This window comes from Camellia sinensis, chromosome 8, assembly GCF_055761805.1.
Source record: "Camellia sinensis isolate YWXY chromosome 8, ASM5576180v1, whole genome shotgun sequence".
Classification (NCBI taxonomy): domain Eukaryota; kingdom Viridiplantae; phylum Streptophyta; class Magnoliopsida; order Ericales; family Theaceae; genus Camellia; species Camellia sinensis.
The window spans coordinates 8,010,458-8,030,739 of record NC_138968.1 but is presented as its reverse complement, the minus strand read 5'-3'; the positions used below and the strand labels follow the sequence as shown (position 1 = coordinate 8,030,739).

The 20,282-nt window shown below is 35.7% G+C and overlaps 2 protein-coding genes across 7 annotated transcripts in view; both read right to left on the bottom strand.

Moving 5' to 3' along the window:
* The window catches only part of LOC114299729 (protein EXPORTIN 1A), a 32,740-nt gene extending 27,382 nt beyond the window's left edge, over positions 1-5,358 (bottom strand). Inside the window, exons 1-3 of one of the 3 annotated variants that reach the window (XR_014339018.1) lie at positions 5,135-5,260; positions 4,811-4,952; positions 3,395-3,511 (exon numbers count right to left, since the gene is read on the bottom strand). Coding sequence is in view for 1 of the 3 variants with exons in the window: in XM_028244646.2 (XP_028100447.2) it covers positions 3,395-3,511; positions 4,811-4,909 (216 nt within the window). In the remaining 2 variants the exon portion in view is untranslated. Of the gene's footprint in view, positions 1-3,394; positions 3,512-4,810 lie in introns of all 3 variants that reach the window. The other 2 variants (XM_028244646.2, XR_014339017.1) reach the window with 2 other exon arrangements.
* Positions 5,359-9,065: 3,707 nt separating this feature from the next.
* Positions 9,066-19,866, bottom strand: LOC114300378 (ERAD-associated E3 ubiquitin-protein ligase HRD1B-like). Of its 4 annotated transcripts, none has more exons than XM_082884628.1 (8): positions 19,487-19,866; positions 18,682-19,220; positions 16,538-16,714; positions 15,175-15,324; positions 14,883-15,079; positions 13,796-13,952; positions 11,880-12,156; positions 9,066-9,624 (listed from the first exon to the last, which is right to left on the bottom strand). In XM_082884628.1, the coding sequence occupies exons 2-8, from the start codon at positions 19,212-19,214 to the stop codon at positions 9,454-9,456; spliced, it is 1,662 nt and encodes a 553-aa protein (XP_082740754.1). In that variant the 5' UTR covers positions 19,215-19,220; positions 19,487-19,866; the 3' UTR covers positions 9,066-9,453. The 4 variants fall into 4 exon arrangements, with proteins under 4 accessions (XP_082740754.1, XP_082740755.1, XP_082740756.1 ...); XM_082884629.1 differs by having other exon boundaries at positions 13,796-13,946; positions 19,487-19,830; XM_082884630.1 differs by lacking the exon at positions 18,682-19,220 and having other exon boundaries at positions 19,487-19,719.
* Positions 19,867-20,282: the final 416 nt, after the last annotated feature.

Below are 20,282 nucleotides of genomic sequence, written 5' to 3'. Positions count from 1 at the left end.
TATTATTTATTTATTTTTTCAAAACCTAAAAAATGGTGGAAAACTTACCATCTATCGCTTGAACATTGGTACATGTTTGAAGAGACAATATGAAGGCCAAAGATTAGCATTCAACTAAGTATAGCTTTATACTTATTAATCCCTCATTTAGGCCCCAACAACCTACAATTAGTTTATAAATACATGGGCCTTCTTAAAGTATGACATTAGTGCTTTTTATTCCGACCTTTTTATAACATATAAGCAAGAAAATAACCAATTTGATATCATTTTCATACAATATACAGATACTTCATACACTACCAAGTGTTGTGATGACGTGTGCTTTATACGGTGGTATAGAAATCTACACGTGTTAGCCTTCAAGGGAAATGTGTATGGTCCATACGGTCGGTCCTAACTCAGTGCAATAATGCCCAAGGCCTTAAGTCCTAATACTTCAATTTATGAAGCTTGCAGCCTAATGTCCCATAGGAGTTGGGCCGCAAACCCATCATACAGTAACAGAAGTCATATGTCGCAACAGCTCTGTTATCAAAATCTTACGATTCGATACACAATTTTTGCAAAATCGATACGAATCTATGAGTGAATCTATTTTGGAAGTGAATCTCTAGTGAATCGCACGATTCACAATTCGATTCACTTTTTACGATTCATGCAATTTTTAAAATTATTATGTTCGACATATTTTCGACTCATTTTTTCCATCTTTTTAGTGAAAATAACATAATACACCTTCTAATAGCATTTAATACCAAAATAACCAACATATATATATGATTTGTTGTTATTTTAGTGATCATGGAGTTTTTTATAGGATCCAATCAGATTCAGTCAGACCTAACATATTTTTAACATTTCTTCTCATTTTTTTTCCCTTCAAAAAATTGTACTATATCTTCTAAAGATGTTTAAGATTAAAGTTACACTATGAATTATCTATTACTATTTTATTAAATTGAATATTACATGTGTAAGGTCAGTTATACCTTTTAAAATGTTTTAGGCTTTAAAATAAAATATTCTAAATAATTCTTTTTTATTATTTGCTTACTCTTACTTAGAAAAGTATATGTGCTTATTGTCCAAATATCAATATCGTTGTTAACTATTGTTACTTTAGAAATTAATAGTTTGTCTATTTGGTTATTATCTTTATTAAGAATGGTTGATGAAAAATATCTATAAAAAAATTAAAAAAAAAAAGGTAAGATGGTGATTTTACATAGGAATCTTTGTTAACTTCTTACCTATTAAATTACGTGATTATCATTCAAAATAACATTTTTGTTGATTTAAGTCTAAATATTTTATATTCATAAGATATATTTAACATTTAAATGTGTAGATATATGTTTTTAAGTAATTTTAAAAAAGTGACCGAATCTTTACGATTCACGATTCGATTCGCGATTCGGTACGAGGCCATTTCGATTCACGATACGAATCCCAATTTGACAACTATGCGCAACAGTAATACCACAGGAACTACTAATAAGTGTTTCTAGTGTTATACGAAGCCACTTAACTGCCTAATCCAAGAGTCAGGGTTTAAGTAAGCCAAAACCTTTGTCAAACAACATGGAACTCTAATGTGTATTGTGTCCACGGAGGTTTCACCCTACCACAATGCCCCATGCAAGCACAACTAACTTAGACTAATCAGAGAGAGAGAGAGAGAGAGAGAGAGACTAAACCTAATGTACAAAATCTCGGTAACCTGATATTTTCTAACAATTTTAAAGAAATCCTCAAAAATCTGAACAATTAGTTCCAGTCGAATATCTAACCTTCTATAAAGAGAAGGAAGCACCACTTACATTAGAACCTTTCTTCTACGGCACAACCTTTAAGAGAGGTTGATCTTAAACTCTATACTTTGAGCACTCATATTCTATTACCTCTCTCTTGACTGGACTAGACTAGACGACTACATCTATTCCCCAATTATCCTCTAAGCCCTGCCATCTGACATGTTCTGCCACTACCTAGTAAAACTCTTACGGCCAACCCTTCCTCAAATTCTCTAACTCTCAATGGCACCATTCAATGTGTCCATTTATTGTCGTAAATTTGTAATATTGAATAATCACCAAATTTTATATAATGGTTCACACATTAGCCTTGTGCAATGCAACAACACATACCAACGTTTAAAATTTTACAATATTACCTAACAACAATTATCGTTCACTTTAAGGCCTTGGATCTTGGGGTGTGCTTCTTCCAAAATTTAGGGATCGAAACCTCTTAAGTTCTAACAATTCCTTGGGACCATCAGACTGGGGGAAAACTCTCGAATTAACCGTGGTGCACTTGCAAGAAACTCCTTGCCGAGAGTCTATGCACCCCTAGAGATTAATCAGGCTTTGATCTGGACACCCCCTAGTGCCTAACCAAACCAAACCAAGACTTAAGTCCCATCAAATAAAGTCAACTATATAAATCCATCTACCGTCACTGTATCGCATCTCTTCACTACTGCCTCTGTTGGTTTTCATTGTATATAACCAAACCATCTCAATCTATTTTTCCCTAACTTATCTTTTATCAATACTACTTCTACCCGTTCTCGAATATACTCATTCCTAACTCTGTCTTTTCTAGTCTTTCTACACATCCACTTTAGCATTCTCGTCTCAGCAACACTAATCTTATCTACATGTTATTTCTTAGTTTCCTAGCATTCCGTCCCATACAACATCGTTGGTCTAATAGCCATTCTATAGAACTTCTCCTTAGTCTAGTGGGTACTCGTTTATCACACAGTATCGCAGACGCACTCCTCCATTTAAGCCACCCAATTTTAATTCTATAGACCACATTCGCTCCAATCTTTGCAGCCATTGTGATAATCGATCATAAATAACGAAAATGTTCACTCTTATGTAGTGCTTGGTTCCCAATGCCAATCAAAAAACAATTCATCTGTGCATATTCATGTATTTGTATATAGGCACACATCTCTGTGTATATGTACCATTTTACATGTCTTTTATCTTCTTTACATGGCCATCAAAATTTGGGCAGGGGAGAGGGCTGCCGATGCCACTGTCTACAAGCCCAACAACTAAAAGATGTGAAACCATGATCCACTATTTCTGAAATCATCATCACATCATAATGCCCAAATTTGCAATTTTCTTAATCCTATATGGATTGCATATGATACAAAGAGAACCACAAAACTAATTATTGGCAACACCACCTCATAGATATTATTTATGGCTCTTTCCAAGTGGTGGCTCTACAAAAACCACTATCTAACATGACTAGCTTCCTTTAAACAAGCTGATACACTAACTTCAATTACCATAAATTGACATACTAATGCCAATTACTATCAAATTGATATACTAAAATAAATTACTGTAGATACTATACAACTGACCTGCAAAGCGAAAAACTTGGTGTTCAAATTCTGTGAAGTTGATAGAATATGAACCACTTGAAGCCACATGTCTGGATTGTTTTGCAAATCCCGCAAAATATGGTCTGCAGCGGTCCTCTGCTCCAACAAGAATAAAGGGGATCAAAATAATAATTAGTCGTGTGGCCGCTGCAACTTCAATAATCCCAATTTTTACATAAAATACATATAAAACAAGCAGAATGATGATTTAGGCAGTCCATAATTTCATTCAGAAATTAGTTATCATCATGAGTGCAAGTGTACCCATTTGCTTTACGCAACCAGGCAGTGAAAATAGTAACATTGTCCATTCCATTGGAAACCTTCCAACTGAAGTAGTTGTTCATAACGATTTCAGTTGAAATTTACTTATCAAAAAGACAAAAATATCAATTTAAGTTTAATTAGCATGAAAATAAGGAAGCATCTTAACTGTAATTTCAAGAATCCATAAGTTATCTACATGTCATTCTGAATACATACAAAAGAAGGGATAGTTACAAAAAGAAGCCACTTGGCATAAGAGAAGAAAAGGATTCAGGACACCAAGTCCAGCCTTTTATTTATACTAGTGGGTGGCACACACACGATGTGTGTGCAATTTAAATAAGTAGGAATAAAAAAAATAATAATGAAGTTCATATTATAATGTGTACTTAGCTTAAGTGGTATGAATCGTCGTACTTAAACCATGGTCATGGGTTCAAGCCTTGCCCAGAAGCTTGCTTCACTCTCTTCATGCCATGTGGCAGTATTTTTTATTTTTAAAAAAAAAGTTAAACAAAGAGATAGGCAAGGCTTGAACCCATGACCATGGGTTTAAGTACGAGGACTCATACCACTTAAGCTAAGTACACATTATAATATTAATTTCATTATTATTTTTTTTATTCCTACTTATTTAAATTGCACACACATCGTGTGTGCCACCCACTAGTAGATATAGAGAGTGCATAAAATAAGATAAATTAAACTTGGACCATAGATTATTTAAGGGGTAGTATTTATTTATTTATTTATTTATTTATTTTTGTCCCTGTGTGTTAGTATGTGTAGGATGAGGAGGAGGGGGGCACCGGAATAAGCAGAGTAGATTGAAAAAAAAAAAGAGCAATCTTTTCATCATTATAGTTAAGGCACCACACCAATCGAACACCATGTACAGTAGTTCCCCAACAAAACTAGGCCTAATACGGACGCCGCCCAGTCCATTGCGAAACAATGAAACCAAAAAGGCCAAATTCTATAACTATCGCAGCTGTTGCTATGAAGCAGAGTATGAACTCTTACACTTTGTGTTTGCGTTGTACGTACATACATACATACATATGTAGAAATATATATATATATATACAGAGAGAGAGAGAGAGAGAGAGAGAGAGAGGATGATCTAACCTCCTCCTTAGATCCGGTGCCATAGAAGGCAGCGACGGTGGCATCGAGTAAGCCGACGTCAATCGGCTGACTCAAATCCCTGAGCTTCTCCGCCGCCATGAAAGAGAGAGAAATAGACAAAACCCTAGAAATCGAAGCAGAGCTGAAAAACCTCACAGAGATTAAACCCTAGTACAAACAAAAGTGTCCGTAGAGATAGAGAGATACGAATAGTTGGTAGAGAGAGAGATAGAGAGAGAGAGAAGGAAAAAAAAAAAAAAGACAGCTTCAAATTGAAGCAGCTGTGAGAGGAGAGAGAGAGAGAGAGAGAGAGAGAGAGAGTACTTTGAAATAGTTTATATTAGGGAGAGGCGTTCCCTCCGGTTTTTATAGAGTAACCTAAAAGCAAGACCAAAGAAGGCTTCTTCGAGACTGGGCAGTGGAGTAGAGTAGTGTGTGATGTGGGATGTGTGTGGTGTGTGGTGTGTGTGTGTCCGGTTAGAAGCCTAATGAATCTCTAGAGACGTGATTCGGGGATCCTCGAATGTTTACCAGCTTGGGTGTTTGGCAAGAAAAAAAATAACTTAGTTTAGGTTAAAATTTATAAAAAAATAAAATAAATTAAAATAGTTGAAAAATAAAATATTACATTAAATTCATAATCATTTCATTTTTTCTCTCATAAACATCACATTCAATTATAAAAAAATTCGATCATCTTTTCAAGCACAAAAATTTTAACCTACTAAAATAACAAAAAACTAAAGGACCGTGCTAGGGAGTTCGAAAACGAGCTCCCCGAATCCTCCTAATTTCCTTCTTTTTTTTTTTTTTACAGCGGAAGAAGCAAGAAGAAGACGAAGAGGGGGAAGGGGAGGGGGAAGAAGGACTGGAGGGGGCCTAAAAAATGGGCTGGAGGCGGAGGCGGGCGGAGGCGACGCGACGCGACGAGCTCGGCTGGGCCGACGACCGGCGGGCAGACGAGCTCGGCTGGGCGACAAGCGACGAGCTCGGCTGGGCCAACGACCGGCGGGCGGACGAGCTCGACTGGGCGACAAGCTCTTTCTCTCCCTCTTCCTCTGCTCTGCGTTCAAAAATGGCAGGAAAAAAAAAAAAAAAAAACCTAAAGCCCAAAACGACGTCGTTTTGGGCTTTAGGGGGATTCAGGGGCGAAATCCTCGAGCTACCAATCTTTATCCAAAACTAAAATAGCCTACTAAAATAGCAACTTCTTAAACAAGCCATTTATCTCCCAACTTCCAAATTTTAAAGTAACAATTCAAAATGTAACCATTTGATATTTCCTTTAACCTTTAATCAAAATTTATTTAAAAATCTAATAAGTAAAATCTTCAAGATTTGATCTCCACATCAAACTAAATTTTATTTTTTTAAGCGTTTCAATTTAAATTTTAAAATAATATCAATTCTAAACATTTGTTTGTATTTGTTAATAGGGAATTAGCAATTTAGATTATTTAATCATTTTTTTTCCCTTAATTACTGTTGACAATCACTTTTCACCTTTATAGTTGTCCATCACCATTTCTGTTTTTCCCTAATCCACTATCACCCCCTCCCCCTCTTTTGCCCATTCACCGCTACTACTTCCCTTCCTTACCCAATTCATTGACATTCTCATTTCTTCTCCAATTTATAACCACCGCTACCATCTAGCGTCACCGACAAAAAATAGTTTAATTGTCTAAAATATCCTTGCTCCATTGATGGTTTGAATTAATATAATTTTAAAAATTCATTCTAATTTAAAATTGAAATAATATAAATATTTATATATAGGATTTTATTTGTTACTAGTGCCCAATCATAAATTATTTTTTATAGTTTGTCTAAATTTATTTATTTATTTTTTATTTTTATTTTTTTTTTTGAGAAGCAAAAACATGCAATATATTAAAAGGAAAACAAAATACAAGGAAAAAAAAATTATTACAAACTACAAAAAGCCTACATTGATATTTGGTAGACAAGAGCAAGGATCTCAAAAAATATTATTTATTTATTATGCAAACCTACTTTAAGAAGTTTTGTCTACAAATTTGAAAACACAAACTAAATTTAAAATTATATATAATAAAACAATAAATTTAACATATTAATTGTAGTACTTATTTTTTAGAGGATGTTAAATTATTACTGAGAGGAGGATTTGTGCCAAACAATGGCCAAGCAAAATCAACACAGTAATTTTGTTGGGCCAGGTAGGACTAACACGAAATATGGTGTTGGGCCAACACAAAACGTGGTGCTGGATTGGGTTTAACTGGGCCAACATGGAGCGTAATGTTTAGCCGAGCTATCTAAGGTGGCACAGCTATATACGTCATGGTTAGGTTCACCGATCGACTGAGCTGGCGATGGATGGATCGAACGAAGAGAGCGAACGAACCACATTAAAGCCGTGGTATACGGCCAAGTTGGTAATGGTCACACTTGTCGACAACGTGAAGGTATTGACTAAGCGCGGCGTCGATCTAGGGTATACCTTAGCTCGGCATCAGTATGTCCATAATCAATATCTTTAGTGCAACCCAAGTATAGCACAATTAGGTATTCCACGTGGACCAATGGAAAGGAAATCGCTCTAGGTGTACGTCAATACTGTTTGGTAGTATTCATATATACACTTGTGAGGAATGGAGAGGGCAGTATAACCACACATCCAATAAAGAATAACAGAGGTAGTGTGCACACAATCTAAGGCTGCATGACCAGCCTAGAAAATGAGGCGCAATAAGACTCAAAGTGGTAAGCAACTTTTAGCCACTCTCTCTCTACAATACTCAGTATTTTCTCTTCTTCTCCAAGAAAGCTACATTGACCGTCGGAGGGGTTTTTTGGTAACCCACTCACCGGGTAGCTCACCCTTGTCTGTTCACAGTAAAACAGAGTTCCATCGAATTTAGAACAGCTTGGTAACAAGGAATACGGAAGGCGACGTATATTTTTCCCCCTATACAATTACATAAGTTTTTAATAAAAATGGTATAACTTCTCTTAAATTTAAATTTGTATCACAAAAATAGATGGTTATTATCGAAATTATATTCATCGGCTATTTTTTAAAAACAAATATGACTTAAACATATAGTTACCGATATCTAATAATTTTGATTTTTTTGTATAAATATTATACTCAACGAGTCGTAAAAAATGAACTATTTAAATCACCAAAATCGATCTCAAAATGAGCTTGCAAAGTCCAAATACTATTTCAAATTGACATAAGACAACTTAAAAGAAGTCGTATCCTTAAAAAGATTTATACATCATAACATTTGAAGGTTTGATTAAAAATACGAATAATGCTATATGCACCAATTAGTATACTAAATTGTATACCAATTGATGATGTGACATAATTTAAGTAATTTTTGATATTTGTAATGTGATTAATAAGTGGAGTCAATAATAATGTCATAACTGGTGTAGATACACTAGTTAGTACATTAATTAGTGCATGTAACACCACCGTTGAAAATACTCTTAATCACCTTGTGTCATTAAAGAGGACCAAGTTCCTCCGTAATTCAGAGATTTTTCGAATTACACAGACTTCTAAGGTGACTTCTACAAAATATTAAAGCCAATAAAACTTATTTATGATCTCCAGAAGTATACACTTGTAATGTCTCGTTGAACATGCACATTATTCTCATCATATACCGACGACTCTTTGAAACATGCACATTATTCTCATCATATACTAATGACTCTTTGAAACATGCACACCGCTCTCATCATATAGCTCACTTAGAATGATTTTCATATATGAATGGAATATGTCTATATAATACCTTCCATTATTATGATTGATAAAAAATAATGAAATATAAGCTATATTGTTGAATGTTTAGGGAACACTACTGGTATATTTGTGAGTGATAGAATGATAGTGATACTTGTACCCTATTGATATACAAAACTTTCTCACTTCATAGAGATATTGGTTTAATATTTCCCCCCAAAAAAATAAAGAACATATGTACACACAACACAAGCATATCCCATTACTCCAAGCACTCGTAATTCAATGACACCTTCTAAACACTCTAATACAACAGGCAGAGAATTTAGGATGATGACATAGCTTCATTGATCTCCGCTTGTTCTCTTTCTCCATACCTTTAGGCCCTATATAAATTGTAATTTGAATACTCAAAAAGCATATACAATGGCGAAACTAAAGTTTAAAATAGAGATTTTGGATATAAATTAAACCCAGAAGATCAAAGAACAAAAAAAGAAAAAAGACTAACTCCAAAAAGACTAATATTCCAAATATACCGCATATTCTTGACACAAAAAATAGCTTGAAGGAAAATGGCATATTACAGAGTCATGGCCAACTATAAAAAGGAAAACTGGGAAGAAAATAAAAGATGAAAGCACAGAAGGGGTGTGTGAGTCTATACTAAACATGCACACTTACATAGAATGTCCTTTACAAGGGGCATTGTTTGCTATAGACCTAGAAAATTTTAAATGAGCAGGTTACTCAAGTACAACATTTCCAGAGCTCTTAAAACTACCTCAAAATGACTTGCAGACACGGTAATGCTGTGCCGCCACCCCTTTTGTCTTTTCCTATATTCACAGCCTCTAGCCCCTTGTAATATAGGTTCACGTTTGCGCAAGGCCGGTTACCTCTTCTCTGTTTCTTCACTCTCTCCATGTCGACCACAATCCGAAACACACGATGAAGATGATGATGCAACTGCCTTTCCTTTGTATTCAGAAGATGCTGTCACAGTTGTGTCCATGCTTTTCTCAGCTCTTGAATTTTGTACAAGGTGGAGCTGGCTTTGCAACATCTATTGTAAATAAATGGGAGAAAGTGGTCAGGTCAAGATAGAAAAACAAAATCAAGTTATTTGGCTTTTTTTGACTGGTTGAGATGAGAAAAAAAAGAGCATGGATAGAAAGGCACACCTTTCACTGCACAAAATAAATAAATAAATAAGTAAATAAAACTCAAACAATTGTCATTATATACAATTTAGTGGAACCCTAACCAAATCTGATATTTATAAAGACCACATCCCTAGAATATTAAACAGGGGAATGAGAACATTTGTTTCTTAGAATATAGAGGACACATAGACAAACATATGCAGATATTTTTATGAGTGCATACATGTGTTCACTAAATAGCAAGTACATGTGGAAAACAATTATCCGAGATTGATAGCTTTTTGTGTCGATGGGACAGGAGGAGCATTTTTCTAATGTCATCTGGCATCCATTGCTATGGCCGGTGTCAGACCATGTGCCCCTTCTGCTTGACAGTAGTGGCATTACTATAGGTAGGGCACCAATCCAATTTAAAAAAAAGGTGGTTGCACATAGACGGTTTCTGGTATAACGTGGTTGATCGGAGTAGGGGTCATAAATTGGTGGAGAACCCTAGCTACCGCTGGGAGGACTTGAAGACATGGAATGTGGAGGAATTTGGCTGCTTAAAGGAGCAGAAAGCGAGGGTGCTTGAGGAGATTCGGAGATTGGATTACAAAGGCTGTTAGCAACCTTCTTGATAAGGAGAGGGGAAGGAGGAAGGAGAAGAATTGCAAAGATGGAGGAATTAGTTGGAAGCAGAAATTTACATCATTGTGGCTTCAGCCAGGGCCTGATAGGATGATTCTATCATTCTTTCAATAGTATTGGAGTGTGCTCAAAGAGGTGTTGGCTACGATGACATTATTCGATGACCATGTGTTGTTTAAGAACGTCTAAAATGCATCATTTGTAGTTCTAATTCCAAAGAAAAGATGTGCGGAAGACATCAATGATTTTCAGCCTATTAGTTTGCTTGGTGTTGCTGTTGTTGCATGCATATAAGTCGTGGGCAAAGGTGTCGATTTCTAGATTGAAAACAGGTGTTGAATGTGGTGGTTTCAGATTCTCAGAATACTTTTGTTGAGGTAGACAAATCTTGAATACAGTTACTGTGGTCAATAAATGTGTTGACTCTAAATTGAGAAGTGGCGAAACAGGGCACTGTAAGTTGGATATTGAAAAGACATGATCATGTGAATTGGGAATTCTTGTTGTGCTTGATGCAAAGGATGGCCTTTGGCTACAGGTGGAGATAGTGGATTTGGATTTATATTTTGACGGGTACGCTATAGTTGAATTGACAGCTGAGACAAGAATCCATCATGTCCTTTCTTGTTACCATTATATCCTTTCTTGTTACAGTGGGCTTTCAGGAGAGTGTGGTGCAGGGCAGGGCTCATCGATGATGGAGTCCATCTTTAAGCAGATAACACAGTAATGTTTTGCAAGGCAGATCTGGTACAGTTGGGCTACCATTTTCCCAAGAAGTAATTCATCAGATAATAAATTAAATAAAATTCAGTAGGTAAAACAATCATGTAAAGGGAAAAATTAGAGGAAAAACAAAAAAGATCATGCATCAACTCATATTCTTGAGAAAACATATCCACTTCCTCGTTCAACTATTATGGCAGCAAAATAATTCATTCATATCTTAAACCACGTTGAATTTATTTGTAGATTTTATATTCAACAAGTCTCGTCAGTTGCCACAAAATATTTCCACTCCAAGTTGTCAGTTTTCACATTGTCACTAACAAAGAAAAAGTTGGTAGGTACATTTCAATTATTTAAATTAAAAATAAAAACAAAAAGAAGAAAGGAAAGTGATAGGTACATGTCACATATAAAAAATAGAAAACCTCCCTCCCTCCCTCTCTCCATATATATGTATAATGCATGGAAACATAGATGCTTTTATACATACATTCACAAACCAGAAAACCCCAAAATTTATTATCCAACACAGCACAAAAATAGGAAATGTCTCACCAATAAATTATGCAGGGAACAAGTAACCAATTCATTTTTTCACGAGTAACAGGTAATCGATTAGTGATATAGAGGGAGGTTATAAAATCTTGAGCTAAGCAAACGGTGATTACGGAAACTCTAGGAATAAATCATGATGTCAAAGCAGTCAAATAAAGGATAAAAACATAAAAGAGATATAGGATGAATCATTTCATAACAGAGGGCAAATGATACAAGATCAGCACATAATGTACCATACCTTAATCTGGTTCTGAAGAATTTTTTCCTGGGCCTCTAATTGAGAGTCTGGTGTATTTAGATTGCTGCCAAATCTCTCTCCATAGTTCACATCTGTACCAGGAGCAAGAAAATTGACAAAACCAGAGTGAGGAAAGGGCAAGTTGGCAGGCCCACCAGGGATTGCAATCGGATGCTGTTGCGATTGACTAGTCGAAGATTGTTCTCCACTAGAGTCCGTGTTAATAGTGTCTGCCAGTGGCCTCTGTGCTTGGGGAAGTAAAGCATATCCAGGGGACCTGCACTCAAAGAATAATTTTGTTAACCTCACGCTTTTGTGTTATACATAATGACTGTTTTGTAGTGTAAAACAGTTATGAATACCAGACACATGTCTCACCACAGGCCACAGCTATGAAATGTAGCATTTCTGGATTTTTCAAAATCTTTATTGAAGTGTTCACAACTTGCACCAATAAGTGGTTCATCCATATATACGACAGTGAAGAAAAGGAACCAAAACATAAAAACCAAAGATCTTGGCAAATCATGTCAAATTATTGCATTGTTAGTCACATTACTCCTTTAAGTGACAGATTTTGTACCCCACCAGAATCATGAGTTTTCATCTCTTTTAACCCATGCTGACATGGAGCAAGAGTAAGCAGCACTCTGTGGACCAACTGGCCAAAATTTATGTAACAGAAGTAGTTCCTTGCAACCCACCTAGATCCAAAAATCCAGAAAAGAAAAGAAGTGCTACTCCATCCACGTATCAAGAATGCAAGTGTATTAGGCAAACCAATCCTAGACAAAATTCTCACTCCCAAAATGAGTAACCCATTGAAAACTGGTCTGACCCCTTAGTCACTGAACCATCAACGATGGGGGAAAGCTAATGCACAGGAAAGAAGCTTAGATAGAATGTTCTCTTGCTCTCTCTCTCTCTCAAACCTATAGAAAACAAGCTATGAGAATAGAATATTAAAGAATCTGTGAAATTTGAAAGAAAAACAAGAGAGAGAGAGAGAGAGAGAGAGAGATAAAACAAGCATGATTAAGTCACCTATTCTCTATGTTTGTAATTGCAAAGTACATTTTTTAATAAAGACAGTCACTAACACTGGTATTTTTTCTTTCTTTTCTTTTTCTATCACTACTACGACTAGAAATTCACAATTTTCTTACAATGGCAAATCCCCTTTCCTAATTAAGTTTTTAAACATTTTGTTAATCAAATATTCATATACCTCAACATGTTCAATTATTTAATAGTTGAGAATGTATTAACATTTATATGGGTTTTAGTTTTTTATTCCTAACATTTTCATACATTTCCAAAATTCTTGTCATTCCCCTTGTGTTTCCAAGATGATTTTGTTTCCAAGCTAACTGAAACAAAATTTCGATCCATGATTGGGAGTTTTTTTAATGTGATATAGATACCTTATTGATGAATAATTGTTGAAGCATAAATGCTAAGGAAGGTAATGGGAAAACAAGTGATTGATTCTACTCAAGTTAAGGATAGAGGACAACAGAGTCCCCGGCCTCTTAAACTTGGGGCGCTTGATTGCCCTAGGGCTTGCATTGAGTTGCAGGACATGCCAAGACTCCTCTCCTCTCCATTAGAACTCTAGCTTGCTGGCCGAGATAACTTATATTAAAAAATCTCAGATGAGTATAGTTAATTAAGAAAAAAAAATGTCAAAAAAGAAGGAATAATCAAGTATTTTGATGAGTTGAAGCATCATATCAAATAAAGGATGCCTACCAACTTTTTGAACTTTAGTAGGCAAAAGCCCCATGTAATGCACTTTTTTCTTTTTCTTTTTCATTTGCAGGACAAGACCAACAATAATGGCAATGGGAGTAGCAACAATGTAAATGCATCAGGAAGTAAAAGACATCAGTATAACAGCGAAAAGAATTGTATACCACACTAATGTATTTGCTGAAGGATAAACAAAAGATCTCTCATATATTGAGGCCGCGGCAGCAGCAGCTTGGAGTCTGGTCTGATGCTGGCTGATAGTGTTATTTGCCACATCATCTCCAGTTGGATTCTGAGAACGTGTACTTGCTGTGCCTGTTCCTGAACCCAACTAAAAGAGTTAGCCACCATTTTCAACATACATGAAGCTAGATTCATCAATTTATCTCAAAACCATTATATGAGCCTCTTCTTAAGTTGCACGTACAGAAAGTGTGATCAAACTATGGCACATACCTAGCTCAAAAAAAAAAAAAAAAAAAAAAAAAAAAAAAAAAAAAACAAACTATGGCACATACCATAATCAAGCTTAAGAATTAAACTATGCCCAAAAAATAAAGATATAGCTGGATTATTTTAGAATGACCAATAACACCTCAGTATGCAATATCATTTAGATGGAAGAAAATTTTACATTTCCACAAAAACTAAGGGATCTAAGATCACAAAATACCATCTAATCACATTGATGTTTCTGCTAGCAAGAAATAAGCAAAGCCATGCTACTATCTGCTGCCTGTGTCTGTTGTGGATGCTACTAAGCTTAAAAACGTAAGAGCAAAACATTTAAATAAATAAATGAAAAAAGTGTATATTAACATAAATCTTACTGCATCCATACAATTTGCACATTACTGATTGCTATATAGCTTATTTTCTTTTTCTGTTTTCTTTAAGGAAGCTGCCATACATAATGCCGAATACTTTGGTCAGTTGGAAAGGAAAATCCTCAAGACTTTCCAGTGAATAATCCCATAGAATATTTGGACACGTTTTACATGACTTTGATAAGCGATGCAGAAACTTTTATTTAATGAGAACTTGACAAAAGTAATTTGGAGGGACCATATTGCGCAGTTTTTTATTTAGTTTTATTTATTTATTTTATTTATTGCAAACCCCTCAAATTGAAGTTCTCATCTAAGGTCAAATATCAAGTTTCACAATTTTCAATCAACAAAATTGAGTTCATTACTACGGACAAGTATCAAGGGCTGTTCAACATAAACAAAAAACAAAAGATATGATTACCTTGTTGGTGAGCATCTGCCCGTGATCCAGAAGTACTAGTCCCATTTTCAGGTGGTGAAACAAGGGCTCTGCAAGTAGGACATGTGTGTTGTCGCTCTAACCATGACCGGAGGCAGTGCACATGAAACAGATGGCCACAACTTAGTCTCTTGGCTGTAGTCATCTCCTCACGACAAATGATGCAGGTTGCATCACTTCTGCATGAGCATCAGTAACAAATCATGTTACTATACATCAGAGTATTTAATAAGAAGACATACGTTCAATGTACTCAATCAAGGGGACAACTCACGCATTGAGCTCTTCAGGTGTTGCATCTGGAAAACGATCATTCATATTCGAAGTGATCTTCCGATAACGAATGTAATCATTAACCCGAACCTTAAAGTTACGAAATGTCTCATAGAGCTCCCGAATCAAGTGCAGAGGCACACCATAGTTCCTGGGGAAATACAACACAAGTAAACATCATTCCATGGGTGGAATAGAAAAACTAATAAAAAAACCTCCTAAATGGGACATGACCCAATAGAAGGGAGGAAAAAAAAAGAAGTGGAAAAGAAACATTGTTAAAAAATAGTCATTTCATGGTAAAAGAGCGCAGACGGAAATTTCTCAGGACTGTCAGCAGGTAAAAAGGAAAGCAAACATTGTGATAAATTGTTATTTTTAATCAGAAAACAGAGAAGGGGGGAAGGGGGGGAAGAGGCTACATAACCATGTCAGTAATGTATTTAAACATGGTCAAGAGTTTTTCAAAAACGCACTTTTAAAATATATATACATATATGGAGCTTTACTAGATATCTAGAAATCCTTATGACAATAGTATTCTTGTTGGTGTGCTCACTAGAAGCAAAGGCACTCACTTCTAGGATAAACAAGATGCCAATTTGCTAGCAGATGCAAAATTAAAGATCTGCTTCACAACCGATCCACCTCCAAAGGTGTGGCAAACATAACGAGGTTAGCACTGAAGCTTGTTCATCAGATTTTTTAATAATGCAACATACTTTTTTAAAAGAAAAAGACAAAGAAAAAGAAAAGAAGAGAGAAGAAAAAAAGAAGAAGAAGAATGAAAACAAGAAAGAGAAACCAAGATACGAGTTAATAAGTCACCATATTCAGTTAAGGAAGTGATAATAATGCAACATACTTTTAATAAAGATATGAATTAATGAAGCTTGTTCATCAGATTTTTTAATAATGCAACATACTTTTTTTTGAAAGAAAAAAAGAAGAAGAAGAGGAAGAAGAAGAAGAAGAACGAAAGCAAGAAAGAGAAACCAAGATACGAGTTAACAACTCACCATATTCCGTTAAGGAAGTGATAATTATAACCTTGATATTAGTCATATAAGCAAAGGCCTTAACAGACCACGGTTACAAAGCAAGATTTTAGGTTCAGAATCACAAGGTAACTATGTTACATATTGAAAATAAGAAGTCCTATAGCATCATTGTGGATATCACTTCATACATAGACATGACATGTAGATACGCATGCACACGTATCTAGCAAGGCAAATAGATACAAACATTCAAACAACCACTCAACACCCACGTTAATGGTACGTGTTGTAAGTATCCATTGTGTATCATATGCATATACAAACACATCCACGCAGACAACCAAAGTCAGATAAATTACTTACACGAAAATCACAAGAAAGAAGCACAGATACATAGACAAGTGCAGCAAGTCCCTGATAAGTTCCAAGTAAAAGGTGTAGACTGCCTTTTTTTCCCATTGTCCTTCCATAAGCATGTCACTGACGTAGAAAACATATTTCACAAATGTTGACACTGTTGTTGTCGCCAGTATCATATACCTGATATACATTAACAAAAAATAATAATAGATAGGTATCAGAACCACCTATAAAAAACATGACTCCAAAGAATTTACCCAGGTGTACATTTGGAACAAATACTGAAACGTAAAACTTAAACAAGTAGGTTCTGTAAATGAACCTACCAAAAATAAAAATGAAAAACTTCAATAAAATATGAACTTCAAAATCCTTATAAGCATGTATACCTGTACTACATAAATATAAATATATTGCTTCCTTTTACCAATGCTAACCATGTGCACCATGCTCAAATTACAATGCCATGCCATAAAAAAACGAAGAGGAAAAAGAAAAAAAATAAAACTGGGATATAGCATCATGTATATGCATGCATCATTGAGTGTGAAATTATCAACAATGTGCCTTTTTTGTTTTCAGCATTATAAGCATTTTTATTAAGGCCTAGTTTGGGAAGACTAAATAAGTACACTTTTTGACTTTTTATGAAATATGGGTTGTGTTTGGGTTGGGTTTGAAGTGATGTGTTAGAGAGGTGATGTGACATAAATAAGATGATGTGACTTAAATAGGATAGTGACTTTTTGACTTTTTGTCTTTTTTCAATCATGCCAAACTTGGCTTAAATAATAATCCATATTAGATCCAAGTCAACTATTACCAGGAGCCATGAGGTGGTTAAAACCATGGTCAACTGAATGTCTACATATAAAATGTTCGATGGACTGAAAAGAGTAAGTTATGTTGCATATATATCATAATAGATATGTTCAATGAATGTTACATAGCAAATATCATAGGGATAATCTGCTTTACATTTATAGTTTTCATTATTTCTGAAATGGGAAAAGCAGTAGACCTCTTGAGACCGGGCAATCAGGGGGTGTACAAGATAGAATGCCTGTGTAACTACAACCTCCGGAAAGCATTGGGAATTCGGACGTTTGCAGTGACAATGTATACATGGCTGACATCCCATGGTCGCAGAAGCCTCACGGAGACTGTATTTACCCAGTTTATTGCACGCAGGATGACGAACAAATTATCCAGCTTTGGGATTATTAGTGTAGTTAATTATTCTCTCGCATACATTTATAAACTGTATTTCATTACTGGGCCGCGCCTCAATTAATAATGGGCCTATGTCTAATGAGCTTCTAGTATCCACTTCTTTCATAGTTTAATGGGCCTATTTTAATTGTTCATGTTAAACATTATATGAGCCTTATTATTGTAATTGGTCCGTTGGTCTATACACACATGCGTGCGCACACAAACTCACACAAAGTCTTTTATGTTCAAAGCATTGTGTGATGTGCCAATATAAACATTAATAGTAATATAGTCTATATCTATGTTACATGGACTTGGGTATGGGTGTCGGGTGTGGGTATGTATCCAGAGGTTGGACTCATAAAATTATAAATTTAAGGGTACGCAGGCTCAGCAAAAAAATGCCAAATTTTTTTAAATTAAAGAAGTATGTGAGATAAAATAGTGTTATATGTAACTTACAGTGTCAAAAAGACATTTATAGCAATTACGCAACAATATGTACATATAATAATAGTGTTATATACAATTATATAAGAAGTATCCGTTGAAAAGTATCCGACACATATCCCATGCCCTTATCCGAGTGTCGCGTGTCCGACACGGGTATTTGATTTATTTTGAAAAGTCCGTGTAACATAGGTCTATATAGCCATTCCAACCATAATATGGATTTTTTTTCTTGTTTTGACGAGTAATGGAAATTGTATTAAAAAGCAACAAAAGGGGTGAAAACCTGATATGTGATATTTCATTCACTCAATCCCACCTAGTTTACATGTATTGTATATATTAGCATTAACTTTAGCTTCACATTGTATATGCAAAATATAACCATATTTGAAAATGCCTCCTCTCTAATCAGGAAAAACCCAATTCTGGTGATCAAATTGACAAGTAAACTAAAAAGTAAAGTGACGACAAAGACTTACTCGAATGAAAAGAAGAGCGAAACCGAAGCCTGCCGCGTTTGTATCAAATAGCTTACAGAGTTGTACAAAAAGAGGCTGTCTAAAAAGAGAAGGAATCCCATAAAAGACACAATTCGGATGTGAGACAACATGGGAACAGACGGGGTTGTTTCGATGTACTCAACTCTCTTTTGAGCCAACCAATGCAAAGCCTTAATTAACAAAAGAACAGTGACCATGGCAAGAAATGTGACGGAAAAGTCCTGGCGGAAGATGGTGATTGCAAAGAGTATTTCCATGACTTCCCTCCATGACTGCTCATTCAGCCTCTCCACCTCGGCTTCCCGAAGAGATCCAAGGAAGAGCCGTTTGGTGAATTGCCACAAAATACACATAAAGACAAGGCCCATATTGAGAAGAAGCACCAGACTGATCTTGGAGGACGATAAATGAACCATTGCAGGGTAAAACTGCCCTCTGCTGTGAAACGCATGATAAATAACCACCAGTGTGGCTACCAGACTAAGCCCCGCATACGTTTGCAGCCTCATCATTTTGCTCTGTACGTTTTTTGCATCGAATTTATCAAATCAATTCAACTCTCCCCAAATATATATATATATATATATATATAAGAAAAATTCAACCTGAATATATGAGATCGATAACAACTGACAAAATAAAATTGCAACGAAAGTAATGAGATTTCAAATTATTAAAATCAAGTTATGGAGAAATCGAATAATAGAATGATCGAATCAAAAAAAAAAAAAAAAACCCTCGAACTGTAAGGCGATGAGGTTTGTATATGTATAGGGAAAAGTACCTATTGAGCCTCTCTGTCTGTGGATTTCGTCGGCGATCACTCTCACCTTCGACAGCCGAAGAAGAAGAATCCCAGAATCCCAAAATCCCCAAAAATAAAATCAAAAACCAAACAAGAAAACACAAAAAAAATCGTGTGCAAAGTGCGAACAAGTATATCACGCTGCTTGTGTGTTTTTTGTGCGTGAGAGAGAGAGAGAGAGAGAGTATGCGCGTCATCGGTGGAATAAATTGCCAATGCTTGGTTGCCACGTGTCTGATTTACAATAGGTGTCAAAATCAGGAAAATTTATATACTTTGTGATTTTAATTGGTTGAAAGTATTCCCCCAATCTGTCCGGCCTCTCATTTGTACTGGGATATGACCAAATAAATACTTTCACCAAACCCAAACAGTCCGTCGGGCCTCCTAAAGGCGCGAGGATCCTCTAGAGTGCCTTCTCTAGAGTGATCTCCTAGAGTGAACAATCCAAGGGCTGAGATTCTTCCTCGCCAAAACGACGTCGTTTTGGCGTGTAATTTGAAAAAAAAAAAAAAAAAAAAAAAATTCCTCAGATTTCAAAACAGAGAAGGGCTGAGAGAAGAGAAAGAGAGAGAGAAGGGCTGAGAGGAAATGAGAAGAGCTGAACAATCTCATTCGCCGATCTCCATGTCTGCCGACGTTGCCTTCGTCTTCGATCCGTCGACGAGCTGAACAATCTCCTTCGCCGATCTCCATGTCTGCCGACGTTCCATTAACATGAAAATCAAATATATGAAGAACATTGCTGAGACCTTTGAACCACCCATGAATTAAG

What these genes read in the sequence shown, in the direction of transcription:
- LOC114300378 (XM_082884628.1), bottom strand. Translation starts at nt 19,214, where the DNA reads ATGATGAGGCTGCAAACGTATGCGGGGCTTAGTCTGGTAGCCACACTG. An exon ending in TTCTTTCTTGTGATTTTCGT is followed by an intron (nt 15,325 to 16,537) that starts GTAAGTAATTTA and finishes GTATTTCCCCAG; the next exon opens with GAACTATGGTGTGCCTCTGC. An exon ending in TTCTTCAGAACCAGATTAAG is followed by an intron (nt 9,625 to 11,879) that starts GTATGGTACATT and finishes TATTTACAATAG; the next exon opens with ATGTTGCAAAGCCAGCTCCA.